Source organism: Schistocerca gregaria, chromosome 1, assembly GCF_023897955.1.
Source record: "Schistocerca gregaria isolate iqSchGreg1 chromosome 1, iqSchGreg1.2, whole genome shotgun sequence".
Lineage (NCBI taxonomy): Eukaryota > Metazoa > Arthropoda > Insecta > Orthoptera > Acrididae > Schistocerca > Schistocerca gregaria.
This window is the reverse complement of record NC_064920.1, coordinates 502,970,770-502,987,480: the sequence shown is the minus strand read 5'-3', so window position 1 is coordinate 502,987,480 and position 16,711 is coordinate 502,970,770. Positions and strand designations below refer to the sequence as shown.

At 39.5% G+C, this 16,711-nt stretch overlaps 1 protein-coding gene across 6 annotated transcripts in view; it reads right to left on the bottom strand.

Annotated features, from left to right (window-relative positions):
* The window catches only part of LOC126354139 (neurofibromin), a 447,919-nt gene that overhangs the window by 317,298 nt on the left and 113,910 nt on the right, over positions 1-16,711 (bottom strand). For all 6 annotated transcript variants that reach the window (XM_050003542.1, XM_050003568.1, XM_050003586.1 and 3 more), the window contains exons 13-14: positions 13,941-14,124; positions 3,010-3,196 (exon numbers count right to left, since the gene is read on the bottom strand). In XM_050003542.1, coding sequence (XP_049859499.1) covers positions 3,010-3,196; positions 13,941-14,124 — 371 coding nt within the window. The remainder of the gene's footprint in view (positions 1-3,009; positions 3,197-13,940; positions 14,125-16,711) is intronic.

The window sequence follows — 16,711 nt, the reverse complement described above, 5'->3', positions numbered from 1 at the left end:
CACTCTAGACCATGACTGTTTTATCCAGGGACACACTAACGTGATTGTAGGTTATTTTAATGCTCTCTTTGGTGTGAATTCATGTTGGGTTTATCTAGCATCCATTTGTTCCATTCCTCTCTTATATGCACTTTTAAATGGTTTATTTATCAAAACATCGAGAGGTTACAATTGTGGAGTAAGTACTTTCAGTATAACAGCAAGTGTTGTATTTTCCTGTCTCAATTTCTCTTTCACAGAATTTTTCAAATGAGTACTAAACTGATCTAGCACAAGAAGAGAACTCTTCTTCAATACAGCATCTTTCCCCTTCTCCCACACACTGTTAATCCATAATTTCATAGCAGCTTCGTCCATCCAATCCTTGTCATGTACGTGAACAACAATACCCAGCAGTATTTCAGAAGGTTTTGGCAATGTTTTGAGCTTGAAAACTATCACTGGATTAAGTTTAGTACCCTCAACACAACATGAAAGGACAACAGTGTAGTGCATTTTTTCATACGCTCTTGTTTTTATAGTTACAGTTTTAGCACTTTTCATGGTAACAGTTCTGTTGCTCGGCACATAAAATGTCAGAGCAGTTTTATCTGTTTTTGCTATTTGGCTTAGTTCCAAACTGGTTTTCTTTCAACATTGAATAATGAAGTGATGGAAAAATAATATTTTCTTTTCATTCTCTTCCGGTATTTTCTGGGATATTTTGGTTTTGCTTCACATACAAAGTCCATGACACTTCATAAACCTGTAGCTCCAACTGACTGCACCCTTAAAGTCTGTTAAGTTCACCCATAGCATTAGCTTTGCGCATTTGAAGCATTTTTGTATTAATTCCAATGTCATTTTCATGGTGTCCTTGAACCCTCTTCAATACGTCATCTTCTAGTTTTGACCATTTTGCATTCAATCCTCTATTTCCACGTTCAGCCTTCCTCATTTTTTTCAGCTCTTCTTCACTAGCACATCAATTACGAATGATTTCTTCTGTTAATGGAGGGCCGAAATGCTGCTTAGCTGCTCTGTTTCGATGTTCTTCAGCATGTGCTATTACTTTCAATTTATAGCCAGCACCATAAGAATACCTTTCATTTTTTTCCATTATGAAACTCTAACAAAAATATTGTACTGTTACTGATAACACACATCCCTTCAAATTCAAGTTCACTAGCACCATAGACTGCAATGACACATTGTAGGCTAGACAGCGGTCTGGGTTTTTGATGGCGGGACAGGAGGAAGACAGTGTTAGCAAGCTTGTGAATAGCTGCAACTGATGTTTGTTGCATTGGTGCACTGCTGCTGCCAGTTGAATCCAATGTTGCCAGACAGAGCTATGTTTCCCAAGGAATCAAATATATGGCAATTTTTAAGACTGGAGGGAGTTTTAAATCAAACACTGGACAGTTTTATATAAATTTGAGTATAAGACATGCCTGATTTTTGGATGCAATTGTTTGAAGGAAAAAGTTTGTCTTACAGTCCATAAAATACAGTATATCAGGTTCTGCTTTAAGTATCAGGACTGTCCAAATGAACTACAGAAACTTGACATCCTGAAACACAAATAACATCTATCATTTCTGTGGAAGATTTGCAGTTTAGAGACTGCATAGCAAACAGCATTTGCAAGATCATGCAGTGCCTACTATGAAACTTGCAGGTTCCCAATTAACTCAAAAGTTTATTATATAACATTACAGTACACGGTTAGAATGGCATTCATTTATCATTGATGGCAGTAAAAATCCTGCTTAGAATACGAATGTATGAAATATTTTGAAATGTCAATTCACATGAGACCTCAATGGTTTTCATTTCAATTCTCCTCAAAGAAATGAAGTCTTTACATTTTGGAGCCTGACTGAAGAACATGCCAGTGAAAATGAAAGCTGTCATAGTTAGGGAGGATCAGCTGTCAACACAACACACATAAATACATAAGATATGGCCACAGACACAAACAGTGATTTCATCTTACAATGTAACCAAATAGCTTTGTTTTGTGCATTCTCATTATCACCCATTGAAAATTTTTAATGTAGTAAAATGTAGGAAGCAGAACAGATCTGATGAGCTAAATATGAGAGTGGTAATAAGACATGAAAGAGTTTTGGCCATTTTATAACACAAGTAATCACATGTCAGGAATTTTTCTAGCACTGTCTGTATTATACTTCAACATAACTTGCTGTACAGTGTGTACATAAAGTCTGGGAACACTTTCAATTACTTATTGCACAAGAACTAAACATTGTACAGATGTCATACATATTGCATTTTGGAGAGAAACGCTTAATGTTTTTTTTACAAACATTCAATATGTAAACCATGAGTGACCTGGCAGATATCAATACAGTAATCGAATTCTTGCCATATCCATCCCAGCATGGCATCGTCGAGTGTGACAGTCGCTTCCCATATTCTCTCCTGGAGCTCTGCTACATCACGTGGTAGAGGCGGTACATACACCAGATCTTTAATGTTTCCCCACAAAAAAAAGTCACACGGAGTGAGATCCTGTGATTGTGGAGGTCATTTCACGACACAGCTGTCCCCTTCTGTAGCACGGCCGATCTATCAATGCAGCAGCACGTGTTCAGGTACCCACAAACTTCATGATGAAAATGGGGTGGAGCCCCAGCCTGCTGAAATATGATAGGAGAGTACTATTGCATTTGAGGCATCAGCAACTGCTACAACATGTCCAAGTAGGAATATCCAGTGCTCTCAGCGAAGTGCTCTCGCAACTAAACTCGCCAAGTTTGTGACTAGCGCTGACTATCGGCAAATTACAAAACTACGCTGTGGCAGCATACATGAAAAACACTTTCAGGGTTTCTCTTCAAAACGACATATGTATGATATCTGTACAATTCTTGTGGAATAAATAATTGAAAGTGTTCCCAGACTTTATGTACACCCTGTATTTCCAAAAAAGTTTCTTTTTTTATAGTTCATTAAGCACACCACAATTCACCAACTATTTTGTAGTACACTGTTGACACAAACCTGTGGTGAGCACTGTGGCAGCCTGTGAGAGTTCTTGATAAAGATGGTAGTTGGGTAGTAATGATGTCGCTGTAACTTCATCTGATCCACATCGTATATCTGCCTCTTCACAAAGCAAGCTGAAGCAAGACATCGCTACCAAAACAGCTTCTATGTCAATGCTCCATAGGTACATGAAAAACACAACCTAAATGGAAAGAGAATATTGCCAGTGATGAAATGTGTCAGCTTACGAACTTCATAGTATAAACAATAAGTCATCAGACAACACACTTTAACTGTAGACAGAAAATAACATCTGCAGCCTGCTATTACTTTCTTACATTAATTGCAGTAGAAGTCTCATTAAAAAAAGAAAAGAATGAGGAGGAGAGAGAGAGAGGGAGAGAGAGAGAGAGAGAGAGAGAGAGAGAGAGAGAGAGAGAGAGAGAGAGAGAACAACTATGCTGAAAACACTATAATCCTGTCAGCTTCTTCAACTCCCATGAAAGACTACAGTTCCATATTTTGTATCAGATTCTCAAACCTAGCAGAAGATTTTATCTTTAACTCCCAACATCATGCACCATGCCATATTATCAGAAAACAAAAATAAAAGTTGATTACAAACACATAACTACAGAAACATTAAATCCGTATTTAAATGCACCAGATCATATTGTTAACAAAAATGTGGGAAATTAAGGAGATGGGACCTGGATAAACTGAAAGGACCAGAGGTTGTACAGAGTTTCAGGGAGAGCATAAGGAAACAATTGACAGGAATAGGGGAAAGAAATACAGTAGAAGAAGAATGGGTAGCTCTGAGGGATGTAGTAGTGAAGGCAGCAGAGGATAAAGTAGGTACAAAGATGAGGGATGCTAGAAATCCTTGGGTAACAGAAGAAATATTGAATTTAATTGATGAAAGGAGAAAATACAAAAATGCAGTAAATGAGGCAGGCAAAAAGGAATACAAACGCCTCAAAAATGAGATCGACAGGAAGTTCAAAATGGATAAGTCGGGATGGCTAGAGGACAAATGTAAGGATCCAGAGGCTTATCTCACTAGGCGTAAGATAGATACTGCCTACAGGAAAATCAAAGAGACCTTTGGAGAGAAGAGAACCACGTGTATGAATATCAAGAGCTCAGATGGCAGCCCAGTTCTAAGCAAAGAAGGGAAGACAGAAAGGTGGAAGGAGTATATAGAAGGTTTATACAAGGGCGATGTACTTGAGGACAATATTATGGAAATGGAAGAGGATGTAGATGAAGACGAAATGGGAGATACGATACTGCGTGAAGAGTTTGACAGAGCACTGAAAGACCTGAGTCGAAACAAGGACCCCGGAGTAGACAACATTCCATTAGAACTACTGACGGCCTTGGGACAACCAGTCCTGACAAAACTCTACCAGCTGGTGAGCAAGATGTATGAGACAGGTGAAATACCCTCAGACTTCAAGAAGAATATAATAATTCCAATCCCAAAGAAAGCAGGTGCTGACAGATGTGAAAATTACCGAACTATCAGTTTAATAAGCCACGGCCGCAAAATACTAACGCGAATTCTTTACAGACGAATGGAAAAACTGGTAGATGCAGACCTCGGGGAGGATCAGTTTGGATTCCATAGAAATGTTGGAGCACGTGAGGCAATACTGACCTTACGACTTATCTTAGAAGAAAGATTAAGAAAAGGCAAACCTACGTTTCTAGCATTTGTAGACTTAGAGAAAGCTTTTGACAATGTTGACTGGAATACTCTTTTTCAAATTCTAAAGGTGGCAGGGGTAAAATACAGGGAGCGAAAGGCTATTTATAATTTGTACAGAAACCAGATGGCAGTCATAAGAGTCGAGGGGCATGAAAGGGAAGCAGTGGTTGGGAAAGGAGTGAGACAGGGTTGTAGCCTCTCCCCGATGTTATTCAATCTGTATATTGAGCAAGCAGTAAAGGAAACAAAAGAAAAATTTGGAGTAGGTATTAAAATTCATGGAGACGAAGTAAAAACTTTGAGGTTCGCCGATGACATTGTAATTCTGTCAGAGACGGCAAAGGACTTGGAAGAGCAGTTGAACGGAATGGACAGTGTCTTGAAAGGAGGATATAAGATGAACATTAACAAAAGCAAAACGAGGATAATGGAATGTAGTCAAATTAAATCGGGTGATGCTGAGGGAATTAGATTAGGAAATGAGACACTTAAAGTAGTAAAGGAGTTTTGCTATTTAGGAAGTAAAATAACTGATGATGGTCGAAGTGGAGAGGATATAAAATGTAGACTGGCAATGGCAAGGAAAGCGTTTCTGAGGAACAGAAATTTGTTAACATCGAATATAGATTTATCTATCAGGAATTCGTATCTGAAAGTATTTGTTTGGAGTGTAGCCATGTATGGAAGTGAAACATGGACGATAACTAGTTTGGACAAGAAGAGAATAGAAGCTTTCGAAATGTGGTGCTACAGAAGAATACTGAAAATATGGTGGATAGATCACGTAACTAATGAGGAGGTATTGAATAGGATTGGGGAGAAGAGAAGTTTGTGGCACAACTTGGCTAGAAGAAGGGATCGGTTGGTAGGACATGTTTTGAGGCATCAAGGGATCACAAATTTAGCATTGGAGGGCAGCATGGAGGGTAAAAATCGTAGAGGGAGACCGAGAGATGAGTACACTAAGCAGATTCAGAAGGATGTAGGTTGCAGTAGGTACTGGGAGATGAAGCAGCTTGCACAGGATAGAGTAGCATGGAGAGCTGCATCAAACCAGTCTCAGGACTGAAGACAACAACAACAACAACAACAACAACAATTGCCAAGAATGTTACTGAAAACATTATGTCATCGGCTCCCATTCCACAAAACAGTAGGTAATTTACTACACGCAAATTTCTACTTGATAACTGCAATCAGCATAGAAAAATGATGGAGGGTGTAATGAATTCCCTGTCCAATAATGATGTTAACTTCCACCTCTAGAACTATACTAACTCCAAGTTCAGGCACACAATCTAAAGATGTACCTCTATTATGATTGGAAGCTTAGATGTCAAACTTGCCAATCTTGGCTTAGTTAGTTCTAATTTCCAGCTCATAACTGTGACCTCTGCTTTATGGTCCACTGAGGCTCATTTTCTCAACCACTTCCTTCTAATACACCATGAGCTTTGAGGTCTCATTTGCTGCACCAGTTCACATCTGAATTCAGTTTAGAACTGATTTTTATTGGTATCTACCATATATTCCAAAATTGAAACTCTTCTTTTATCACTTTTCAGTAAAATATAATTTGTTGGTATGGAAATCCACCCTTTGGCAAAGCATGTGCTTTACTGATTATATACAACAAATTAAATCTTTGAGTCCAACTAGAATTTGAACCCAAACACAGTATTACGTACTCAAAGAAGCAACGTATAAATTAATCATATTTCACCAAAAAAATCTAATCAGATTACAGACTGATACCAACTTTAATTATTCCTCAATAATAACTTTAATTCCTTGATACTGAGGCCAGTGAATGTGATAACACAACACATGGTGCTGCCACAACTAAAGGTGTCACAGGTTGGGAAAATTCTCTTGTTATTCTAGATCTTCCTTCATAGAGAGCACAGGAGCAATGAAAGCTTTTCCATGATTTCTTATTCCACTTTTCCATTCAGTTTCATGACAGAGTCAAAGTACTTCAATTCAATTATCTGTTATAATGATTCCCCACCCACTGTAAAATTGTATATTTCTTTCCCTTTGCTAATAGCCATGGTCTGAAGTCTTTCCAACTTGCACCTTCTGATTCCTGTATTCTCCTCTTCCAACTGGACAATGATGTTTATTCATCAAAAGCTACTTACTATCACTAAATCATCTACAAATGCCAATCTAGTGGTCGTCCTGTGACTAGGGCCTTCCGTCGGGTAGACCATTCGCTGGGTGCAAGTCTTTCGATTTGACGCCACTTCGGTGCCTTGCGGGTGGATGGGAATGAAATGGTCATGATTAGACAACACAACACTCAGTCTCTGAGTGGAGAAAATCTCCGACCCAGCTGGCAATTGAACGCTGCCCCTTAGGATTGACATTATGTCTTGCTGACAACGCAGCTACCAGGGGCGGACAATCTAGAGGCTATATCAGCCAGTTTCTTATGCTCAGCTATTTTACTTTCTTTATACAGGGCTTATGAATATATGACAGCAAAGTCAGGCTACTACTCTGTTAGATTCCATGACTTTTTAATGAAATCATGAAGTCAGCGGATTGCTTGTTTATCATCCTCATACAGTTCATCCAATTTGTATACAGCCTGCTGTTAGAGCAAGAGAAAGCCTGGCAGATTCTACATTCCTATACGAATTTCCAGAGTTCAGTTGTTGAAATCCTGTCAAATTTACATCTTCCAAAAGAACATCAATGGGCACCACCACATTAAATTAGCACTCTCCAAGAAATGAAAAAAAAAAAAAACAAACAAACAAACAAACATGGCATGCAACAACTATCATATGATCCACCTTTTGCACTATTCCCATTCTGTGCAGCTACATTGAGAAAATCCTGGGCAGACAAGGGACAAAAGATGTTTTTCGCACACCCTGGAAATTAAAACAGATGCTGCATGCAGTTAATGACAATACTGCCCTCAGAGTTCCCGTAAGTTACAAAATCCCTTGCCAGCACAAAAACAATTACATCAGTCATTCAGTCTGTACAGATTCCAAATATCAATGACACATTAAAATTCATGTTTTAGAAAAATTATCTGTTTCTGAACACAGCCTCGTGAGTCGACTGAAATTATGATGAAATAAAACTCTGGTTCCATACTACAACTTACTGGGACTCTGTCATCAAACAAGCAGTAGAGATCAGTAAGTGCAAAAATAACTTCAACTGGCACAGCTGCATTTTGGCACATAATGGTCACTTCTCAAGGCTTCGGTAAATTTCACAGTCCATTACCACCTAAAGATGGTAATCCTTCACCTACATGACATCTGTTACAGTTTACTTACTTAAACAAAGGAAACTCCAGGTAGGAGTTTCATGGAATGATACACTGCAGTTTACTACTGTTAAATTCCATTTCTCCTTCTTACATGAGCCATAAAATGATGTTCTCACAAATGACCACTTTTCTGAATGAGAAACTTCTTGTGTAAGTTTTCCTTATGTACAGAAGGTAGATGGCATTACTCCTACCTACTCTGTGCAGCTGCACTGAAATGCTTGTCATTTTCATGCCATGCCCAACCACTGGATTCCAATATGACTTTTATTGCACACTGCCTTTATGGTTTTGCAATTTTTAGGGCCAGGTGTGTAGAATTAGTAAGTTACACATTGTAATAATTATTGTAGAAATAATTTTTATACACAAATACATGCACTGTACGATTTATTTTAGCTGTCTCAATAATATGCTCCATTTGAGTAAAATAAATAAGTAAATAATCTACAATATTAGGAAAAATATAGATTGCTACTTACCATAAAGATGATACATTGAGTTGCACAAAGACACAATGGAAAGACTGTCACACATTCAGCTTTCAGTCAAAGCCTTCTTGAGAATAAAAAATTCACACATATTCACACAAGCACACATGACTACCATCTCCAGCAGCTGAACTGGAATGCAACTGTTTCGTTGAACGGAAGAAGAAATTTGGAAGGGGGTGGGGAAGGGGGAGGGATAGCAAGGTACGGGTGAGGGGAAAGAAGAGCACCAACTGGTGGAGCATGTGGGGATAAGATGGAGGTATGACTAGAATGCCTCGCACAACTTTAAACCACTGTGGGGCAAGAAGGTGAGAGGTTGAAAAGAAAAGTTGCAGGAATATAGAAAGACGGGCAGGCAGGTGCATTGGCAGAGAGCACACACAACGAGGGTGAGGGGACATGAATGTGAAGGAGGTTATATGACAGAGGAGATAGAAACTGTTGTGTGGAGAGTGTGGATACAATATGTTACCATAGGTTGAGGCCAGGATAATTTTGGGAATGGAGAATGTGTTGTAAGAATAACTCCCATCTGCACAGTTCAGAAAAGCTGGTGGTGGAGGGGAGGATCCAGCTGACCCAAGTTGTGAAGCAGCCTATGAAATCTAACTTATTATGCTCAGCTTCATGTTATGTCCCATGGTGGTCCCCTGTGCTCTTGACTGAGTTTGGCGGCGGCCACTTATCCTGGTGGACAGCTGGTTGGCAGTCCTATCAACATAAAAAGCTCTGCAGTGACTGCAGTAGAACTGGTATATGACATGGCTGCTTTCACAAGTGGCCCAGCTTCTGATGGGGTAGGAGAAGCCTGTGACAGGGTTGGAATAGGGAGAGCTGGGAGAATGTATTGGATACGCCTCGCACCTGGGTCTTCCACAAGAGTATGACCCTGTGACAAGGAGTTTGGATTGAGAGTGGCATAGGGATGGACTAGAATGTTGTGGAGATTGGCCGTCTGCTGTGGCTGAACAGTTCTAGGCACTTCAGTCTGGAACTGCACTGCTGCTACGGTTTCAGGTTCGAGTCCTGCAATTCTGCCTCGGGCATGGATGTGTGTGATGTCCTTAGGTTAGTTAGGTTTAAGTAGGGGACTGATGTTAAGTCCCATAGTGCTCAGAGCCATTTGAACCATTTGTGGAGATTGGGTGGGTGATGGAACACCACTTCAGGAGGTTTGGGAAGGATCTTCTATAGGATATTGCTCATTTCAGGGCATGATGATAGGTAATCAAAGCCCTGATGAAGGATGTGGTTGAATTGTTCTGGGGGACGAAGGGGGCACTCCTTTGTAGCTGGTTCTTGGGGGTGATGAAAGGTTTGGGTGTGTGTGTGTGGAGGGGGGGGGGGGGGGAGAAGCCATTTCCCCACACATCCCCCAATCTTTCTACCATCCCCAAGACCCATCTACCCTGGACTGGCACGACTGAACCACATCCTTTGTCAGGGCTTCAATTATATATTATCATGCCTTGAAATGAGGGTGTCCTACCCAAAATCCTTCCCAATCCTCCTAAAATGGTGTTCCATCACCCACTGAAAACCCACAACATCCTAGTCCATCCATATGCCATTCCTAATTCCCAACCCTTGTCAGAGAGATCATATCCCTGCAGAAAACCTGTCCAATCCAACAATCCAGCACTTTCTATTCCCATCCTATCACAGGCTTAACCTACCTGATCAGAAGCTGGGACCCCTGTAAAAACAGCCATGTCATATACCAGCTCTACTGCAATCACTGCACAACTTATTATGTTGGTTTGAATGCCAGGCATCAGTCCACCAGGATAAATGACCACCATCACACTCAGCCAAGAGCACAGTGGGCCACACTGTGACACATCATACAGCTGAATATAACGTGCTTGATTTCAATGGCTGCTTCCCAAGCCGGGACAACTGGTCCTCCCCGCCACTAACAGTATTTCTGAATTGCACATATGAGAGTTATCCTTACAACACATTCTTCACTCCCGAAATTATCCCAGCCTCAACCTATGGTAACCTACTGTCCCAACACCCTCCACCCAATAGTTTCCACCCCATCTGTCATTTCATCTCCTTCCTATTCACACCCCTCATCCTCATTGTGTGCTCCCTCTGCCAATGCACCCACCTGTCTTTCCCCTTCCCTGCTCCTCTTCTTTTCCAACCCCTCTTCCCCACCTCCCTGTTCCACAGCCTCCTGACTCTGCGCCTGGCAGTCTTGTCATGCATCCATCTAGTCCCTGTACATTCTATGCCAGATAGTGCTCTTCTCGCTTACCCCCCCCCCCCCCCCAGCCCCACCCCTCCTCAATACACACCACACTTTTATCCCAGTCCCTTCCCTGCCTCCATCCAGATTGCTGCTTTTGTTTGACGTGAATGCTGCATTCCAGTCTGAGTTGCTGGAGATGGCGGTCATGTGTGCATGATGTGTGCTGCTTGTGAGAATAAGTGTGTATTTTCTTTAGTGTAGAAGGCTTTGGCCGAAAGCTAAATGTGTGCAGTCTTTTTGTTGTGCCTGTCTGCAAGTCAGCATGCCACATTTACCAGTAATAGCAATCTATGTTTTTGCTAATATTGTAGATCATTTCCGTAGTTATTTGTTCTATACATTTTATCTAGAAAGCTAAAATAGGCCATACAATGCACATATTCGTGTATAATAAATTATTTCTACAACAATTATTGCTACTCACAGATGCCAACTTTGGAGAGAAGCTATCAGTAACAATGTGGACTAGAGACTTTGGAGGGCGGGATATTACCTGGGCAGCAATGCTCAGACTTTTTGTTAAAAAATCGACAGTAAAAATCTTGATTTGAAGCCTAAATAAAACGCTTGAAAAGTAAAAATTTATGTCTTTAACCCCTAGTAAGAAAGACAAGAAAAACTGCGGGAAATTTAAAAATTAGATCTCAAAGCTAAGCTTTTCAAAATATAAAATGCAAATGTTATTGCATCATCAGTAAGCACAGTGAAAGGAATTTCCAAAGAATTACAAACTGAACTTTATCATGACTCTTAAAAAAACGTGTAACAGGCATGCCAAATGAAAGTATACAGTGACACTTCAAACAGAATCATATTAACAAAAAAGTAAAATATAGATCACACACCTCTTTTGTCATAGTAATCTGCTGTCAAACAACCAAAATTAACGAAATAGCAAATTCCGTAATTTTAACAAGGGCCCCCTAAGACTGTAATTTTAGCCCAGAAATCATTATAATTATGGACAAATTGTAATATATGGCACGTCTGAGCATTTGCTATATCCTAATACAACACTGCTGAGCATAAAAAATACAACATCATAAAAGTAACATGCAACAAAAGTTGTATTAATATGCAGTACTTTGGTATGCAAATGACAAGCATTTCAGCACAACAGATCAAAAGTAGGCAGGAGTAATGCCATCTACATTCTGTACATAATGAAAAGTTACACAACATGATTCTCATTCCTAATTCCAGTCATATGTGAGAATGCCATGTTATGCCTCACATAAAAAGGAGAAACGCCTATGTGGGAATCTGACAGCAGTAGGATCGTGCCCTATCAAGACTGCAGGTTATAGTTCTTTGCTATTGCAGCTTGTGATGATCAGGGTCTCAAAACTGTCATGTAAGTATGGAATCAATGGGTTCAGGAGGGTTATACTCAGTGCCATGACAATTTTAATGACCCCAGGTGAATGACACCAAAGTTGGACAAACATGTTATTTGTTCAGCTGTGCAGGATGGTACAGCTATATCATGTACCAGGAGTCAGGAAATGGGTATGTTTGCAGCAGGATATTTCCCCAGACAGACAGTGCAACAACGTCTGGCATATCACAGACAGTCAGCAGAGCAACCATTGTTACAGCTTCCCTTGCGTGGCAGTAGAGAGAGATGTGCCAAAAGTGGTGCGCCCAACAACAATGGACATGGGAATGACACTTCATGTTTTCAGATGAGTCCTGGTTATGTGTACTGCTTCAAAATGGATGAATCATTGTGTTGAGGCTCCAAGGAGAATGAACATTGTCAGATGGCATTTGTCATCATCATACAGGCCGAACACATGATATGATGGTAAGAGATCATGTTGAGTATGTTACATGATCACCTCTGATTCACAAAGCCAGCAATCTGGACAGCACGCATTGCATTTCTGATGTGTTAAAGTGGATGGCCATTTCTATTAATAAGATCTTCATGATATTATCTTTCAACAAGATAATTCAAGATAACATGTTGACAGTGCTGTCCTGCCCTGCCCTGACAAAGTCGGTATTTGATTGTTGCCCATGCCAATATGTTCTCCAGATCATTCATCCACTGAAAACATCTTGTCGTGGGTTGCCAAGAAACTGGCATGCTTTCACTCGTCAGCCACTATGACTGATGAGCTCTTGCACAGAGATGAAATGGCATATCTGTATCTCATATCCAAGCTCAGTTTGACTTAATGTCCAGCCAGGTTAGGCCAATGTTGCTTCCAGAGGTAGTATCCCTGTGAACTAAATTTCACACCCTGTGTACCACCAAATCATGATAAATTTGACCAGGTATTCTTCCTAACACACTGTATATGCACAACAAGTAAAGTTTCATTATTTTCTATCCTTCCTGATGTACCTACTATAATGGCTGCAAAACACAGACACAAAGTACAAAAATAAATAAATAAAAACTACTTTGAAATGTAACAGAACTACTGCTGACCACAGCCTATTACACAGTGTTGATCGTAGCTGGTATTTCTCCTGAGTATAAATGGATCCTTTCATGTAACATGTTTTTTGCTGCCTCTGGGTTGTTGGTCACGCAGAAGACAGCAATTGTTAATTGTTTCCTCTCCATACCTAACAAATGTTAGCCTCCCCTCCTCTGGCTAGTTTTTGACTTTAGCAGTGAAGAATTTGAACACTAAAATTTTTTCATGAGTGTCATACAAATTTATTATGAAGCACTGCATAAAAACTCCCGTCATCACTAATACCATGCATCACTATGAAATAAACTGATTCCACAATTGGATAAAGCTGCATAATAACAGCATGAATTCTTTCTGTAAGGAACTTCACTCTTATATGCTACCTCTAAATTCTTTTGCAATGTTGGCACTAGTCCTAGGCTTTTATCTGTCATATCTCACTACTTTCATCTCTAGTAGCTTGTTAATGTGAGAACGCTGAGTTACACTGATGTTCAGAGGCCACATTAAAGTGTAGATCCCCCTAAACTGGCTGGGTATGTCAGTTCGAAGGTCAGAGGGAGACAACAGATGACATGACACCCCCAACAGGACCACAGCAATTAAAACACTGTGGTGTTCAAACCAATGTACAGGTCAAAGATAGCATTACCTTTAGATTCATAATAACACACAAAATGTCAATTTAAAGCCACAGACTAAAGTTATGCGCACCAACATAAGGTAATGCAACCATACTGTACTGTACCTCTAATTTAATATGTGCTTGTTTGCATATAGCGATCTGACTTCCGACATTTGCATAGTCCTTGTGGCGTAATAAAAATGCATTTCTGCAAACTAGTATTTCTCGCAGCCACTTTAAAATATCTGTATAATTCATAATCTGATGCTGGATTAGTTTCTGAGATATGGAAAACAACACCTGTGAACTGAAAAGGATTAAAATACTAATTATGTTCTGATGTGCAATTGAGCAAATTGTCACCTTGTTTAAAGTATTGTAAGCAGTACTATACATAGCAGAAACACAATCAAATTAGCAGAAACACAATCAAAATTATAAATTACTACTCATAAGCAAGGTTTCAGTAATACAGCTAACAGTATAACACTACCACAGAAATGCTTTACACTTTAAAGTGATTTAGCAAAAGAAACTCAACAGTTTAATATGCAAATATCACCAAATACAGCTTCAAATTATCAAATATTTTATTTAAAATTGTGTCTGCAACTACACACTCACATATTACTAATTTATTAAAAATCATTTGCTTCTAATCAAGTTTTGGTTGGAATAAGACATTACAACATGAAATAATAAGTAGTCTGCTCATCAAGTGGTAATATTAATTATCTGCTGGTAGGGATAAAACAACACAGCTTTGAGATAAAGATATAGTTAAGAGAAAGTAATACTACAGTTGTATGAAACAAATATCTTCAAATAGAAATGGGGAGAGGCTGTCATTTATCTGTAGCTAACAGATGTGTAGCACACGGGCACCTTTAACAACATAAAAAATTTCATTAACTTCTCAGTACTCACAGCATACTGTTAAGTGTGTTTATGTATCACTCACCAAACATTATCTCCAGTCTGAACACTCCATTATCACAGTATAAAAATTAATATCTATAAAATTTATATTCTTTTACTTTAAGGAGCTGAAGTAATAGCTCACTGACTATTGGAAACTACCAAGAACTTTGCTAGCTATCAGATGAATCCTTTTTCTGAGTTATAGGGGACTCATGTGCACAAAGCCAGGGTAATGCAGAATGCAGCCATACAGATGTGTGTGTGTGTGTGTGTGTGTGTGTGTGTGTGTGTGTGTGTGTGTGTGTGTGTGTGTGTCTTTTGTGCCTATAATTCTGTAAAAGGTTTCGTCTGAAAGTTGCAATATTCTCACTCTTATTGATGTGCTTTTCGATGACTCAGCAACTCTACTACTCAGTGAATTGTTACATTTACTCTTTAAAGTATTTACACTATACCATGAGTTTTCACTGCCATACAAATTAATATCTATTGTTTTACCTACGAAAAGTGTACTTTAAGCTGGTTAGCCTCTAAAGACAAAGTGTAATAGTGAAAGCACAGTTCTTAAAAATAAAACCAAAACAGTTCTCATGTTTAGAGGTCAAGTTTGTTACACATACAAAAAAGTCTGCACAATTTTAGCTTTCCTAACAAGAAAACAAATTTAAAAATGAGTTCGACAAGCAACTATGAGTCGCTGACAACAAGCACACTGTAGCACTACCAGTGAAGATGCTTGCAGAGTTGTGCTGCAATAAGTAACTTCTTACAGTGATGAGATTGTGTCTGGTAAATGAACATTAACTCTGTCGAAGCAGTAACAGTATTTTTCCTCTGGTTAATACTGCAAAATCTGGAATATGTTCAAAAGTGAACTTCACTGATGACGTCTGCAATTTCAGAGATGACACATCCATACAGTTCACTAGCCCACTTATAGAGGCCACCTGGGTTAGTCTCCGGGTGTGCTACAGTGAGCCACCAACGAAACAGTATTATTTAAAAGATTGTCTATTCTATAACTTGTATTACTGTTATCCAATCAATGTCTTCAGTGTTAAGCACAATCTGCACTTCACTGTATCTTACATGTTGCTCTATACAGTATTACATTCCATAGATCATGTTTGTTCTTGCTGCAATAAACAAGGCGACAAGTGAGGGTTACGTTTTCTCCATGAGTTGGTGTCAGTGCTACATCACCCATGAAACATCTTGATGGAAGAAGTACTCCAACATATCATTGCCAGTAGCAAGCTTTTGCAAAAGAACATCAGGCTCTCACCACCGCTCTCAATCAAGTGGCATCTACATGTTTGCGGCAGGTTACTCTCCCATCAGTGCAACTGTCACCCTTTCTGACACATAATGAATCAACTTAAGATTGGAACTGCTAAAAGTCATAGTTATTTCAAAATTTCCACGTTTTTTGCATTGGAAATACAAATCTGTGTAGAGCTTTCTTTCTTTCCTGCTTTTGCCACACAGTTATCACTTGTTATGCCATCTTGCATCTTTGTAAGAATTGGCCAGCTTATCTTTTGATGAAATGAGCAAGCTTCTCTCAACCTATTACTGTGACAGAATGCTTGTCACTGCAAGGCATGTAGAATTTTTCCATTGTCGGAAACACCCAAACCAATCTTACAAAGCCTGGACTGCTGAATTACACGGGTTGAGCCATTGTCGTAAAGTTGTCACCAATACCCATAAAGAATCCTAAGCTGATCACATGGTGCGTGATATTATTATTCGTCTGGCCCCAGATAGGGAAGTCCACAAAAAAGCACTTCAATGTGAGAATCCAACATGTACAGATGTGCTCAATGTAGCACAGTCCTTTGAGGTCTCAGTCAGTTTGCTATGTGGGGAGAGGTATCGGAAGTTACACAGTCAACCTCTTAGGCACACTGCAAGTGTCCAGGATGACAGGGAAGTCATTGCAGCAGCACAACCTTCAACCTAGTATTGCA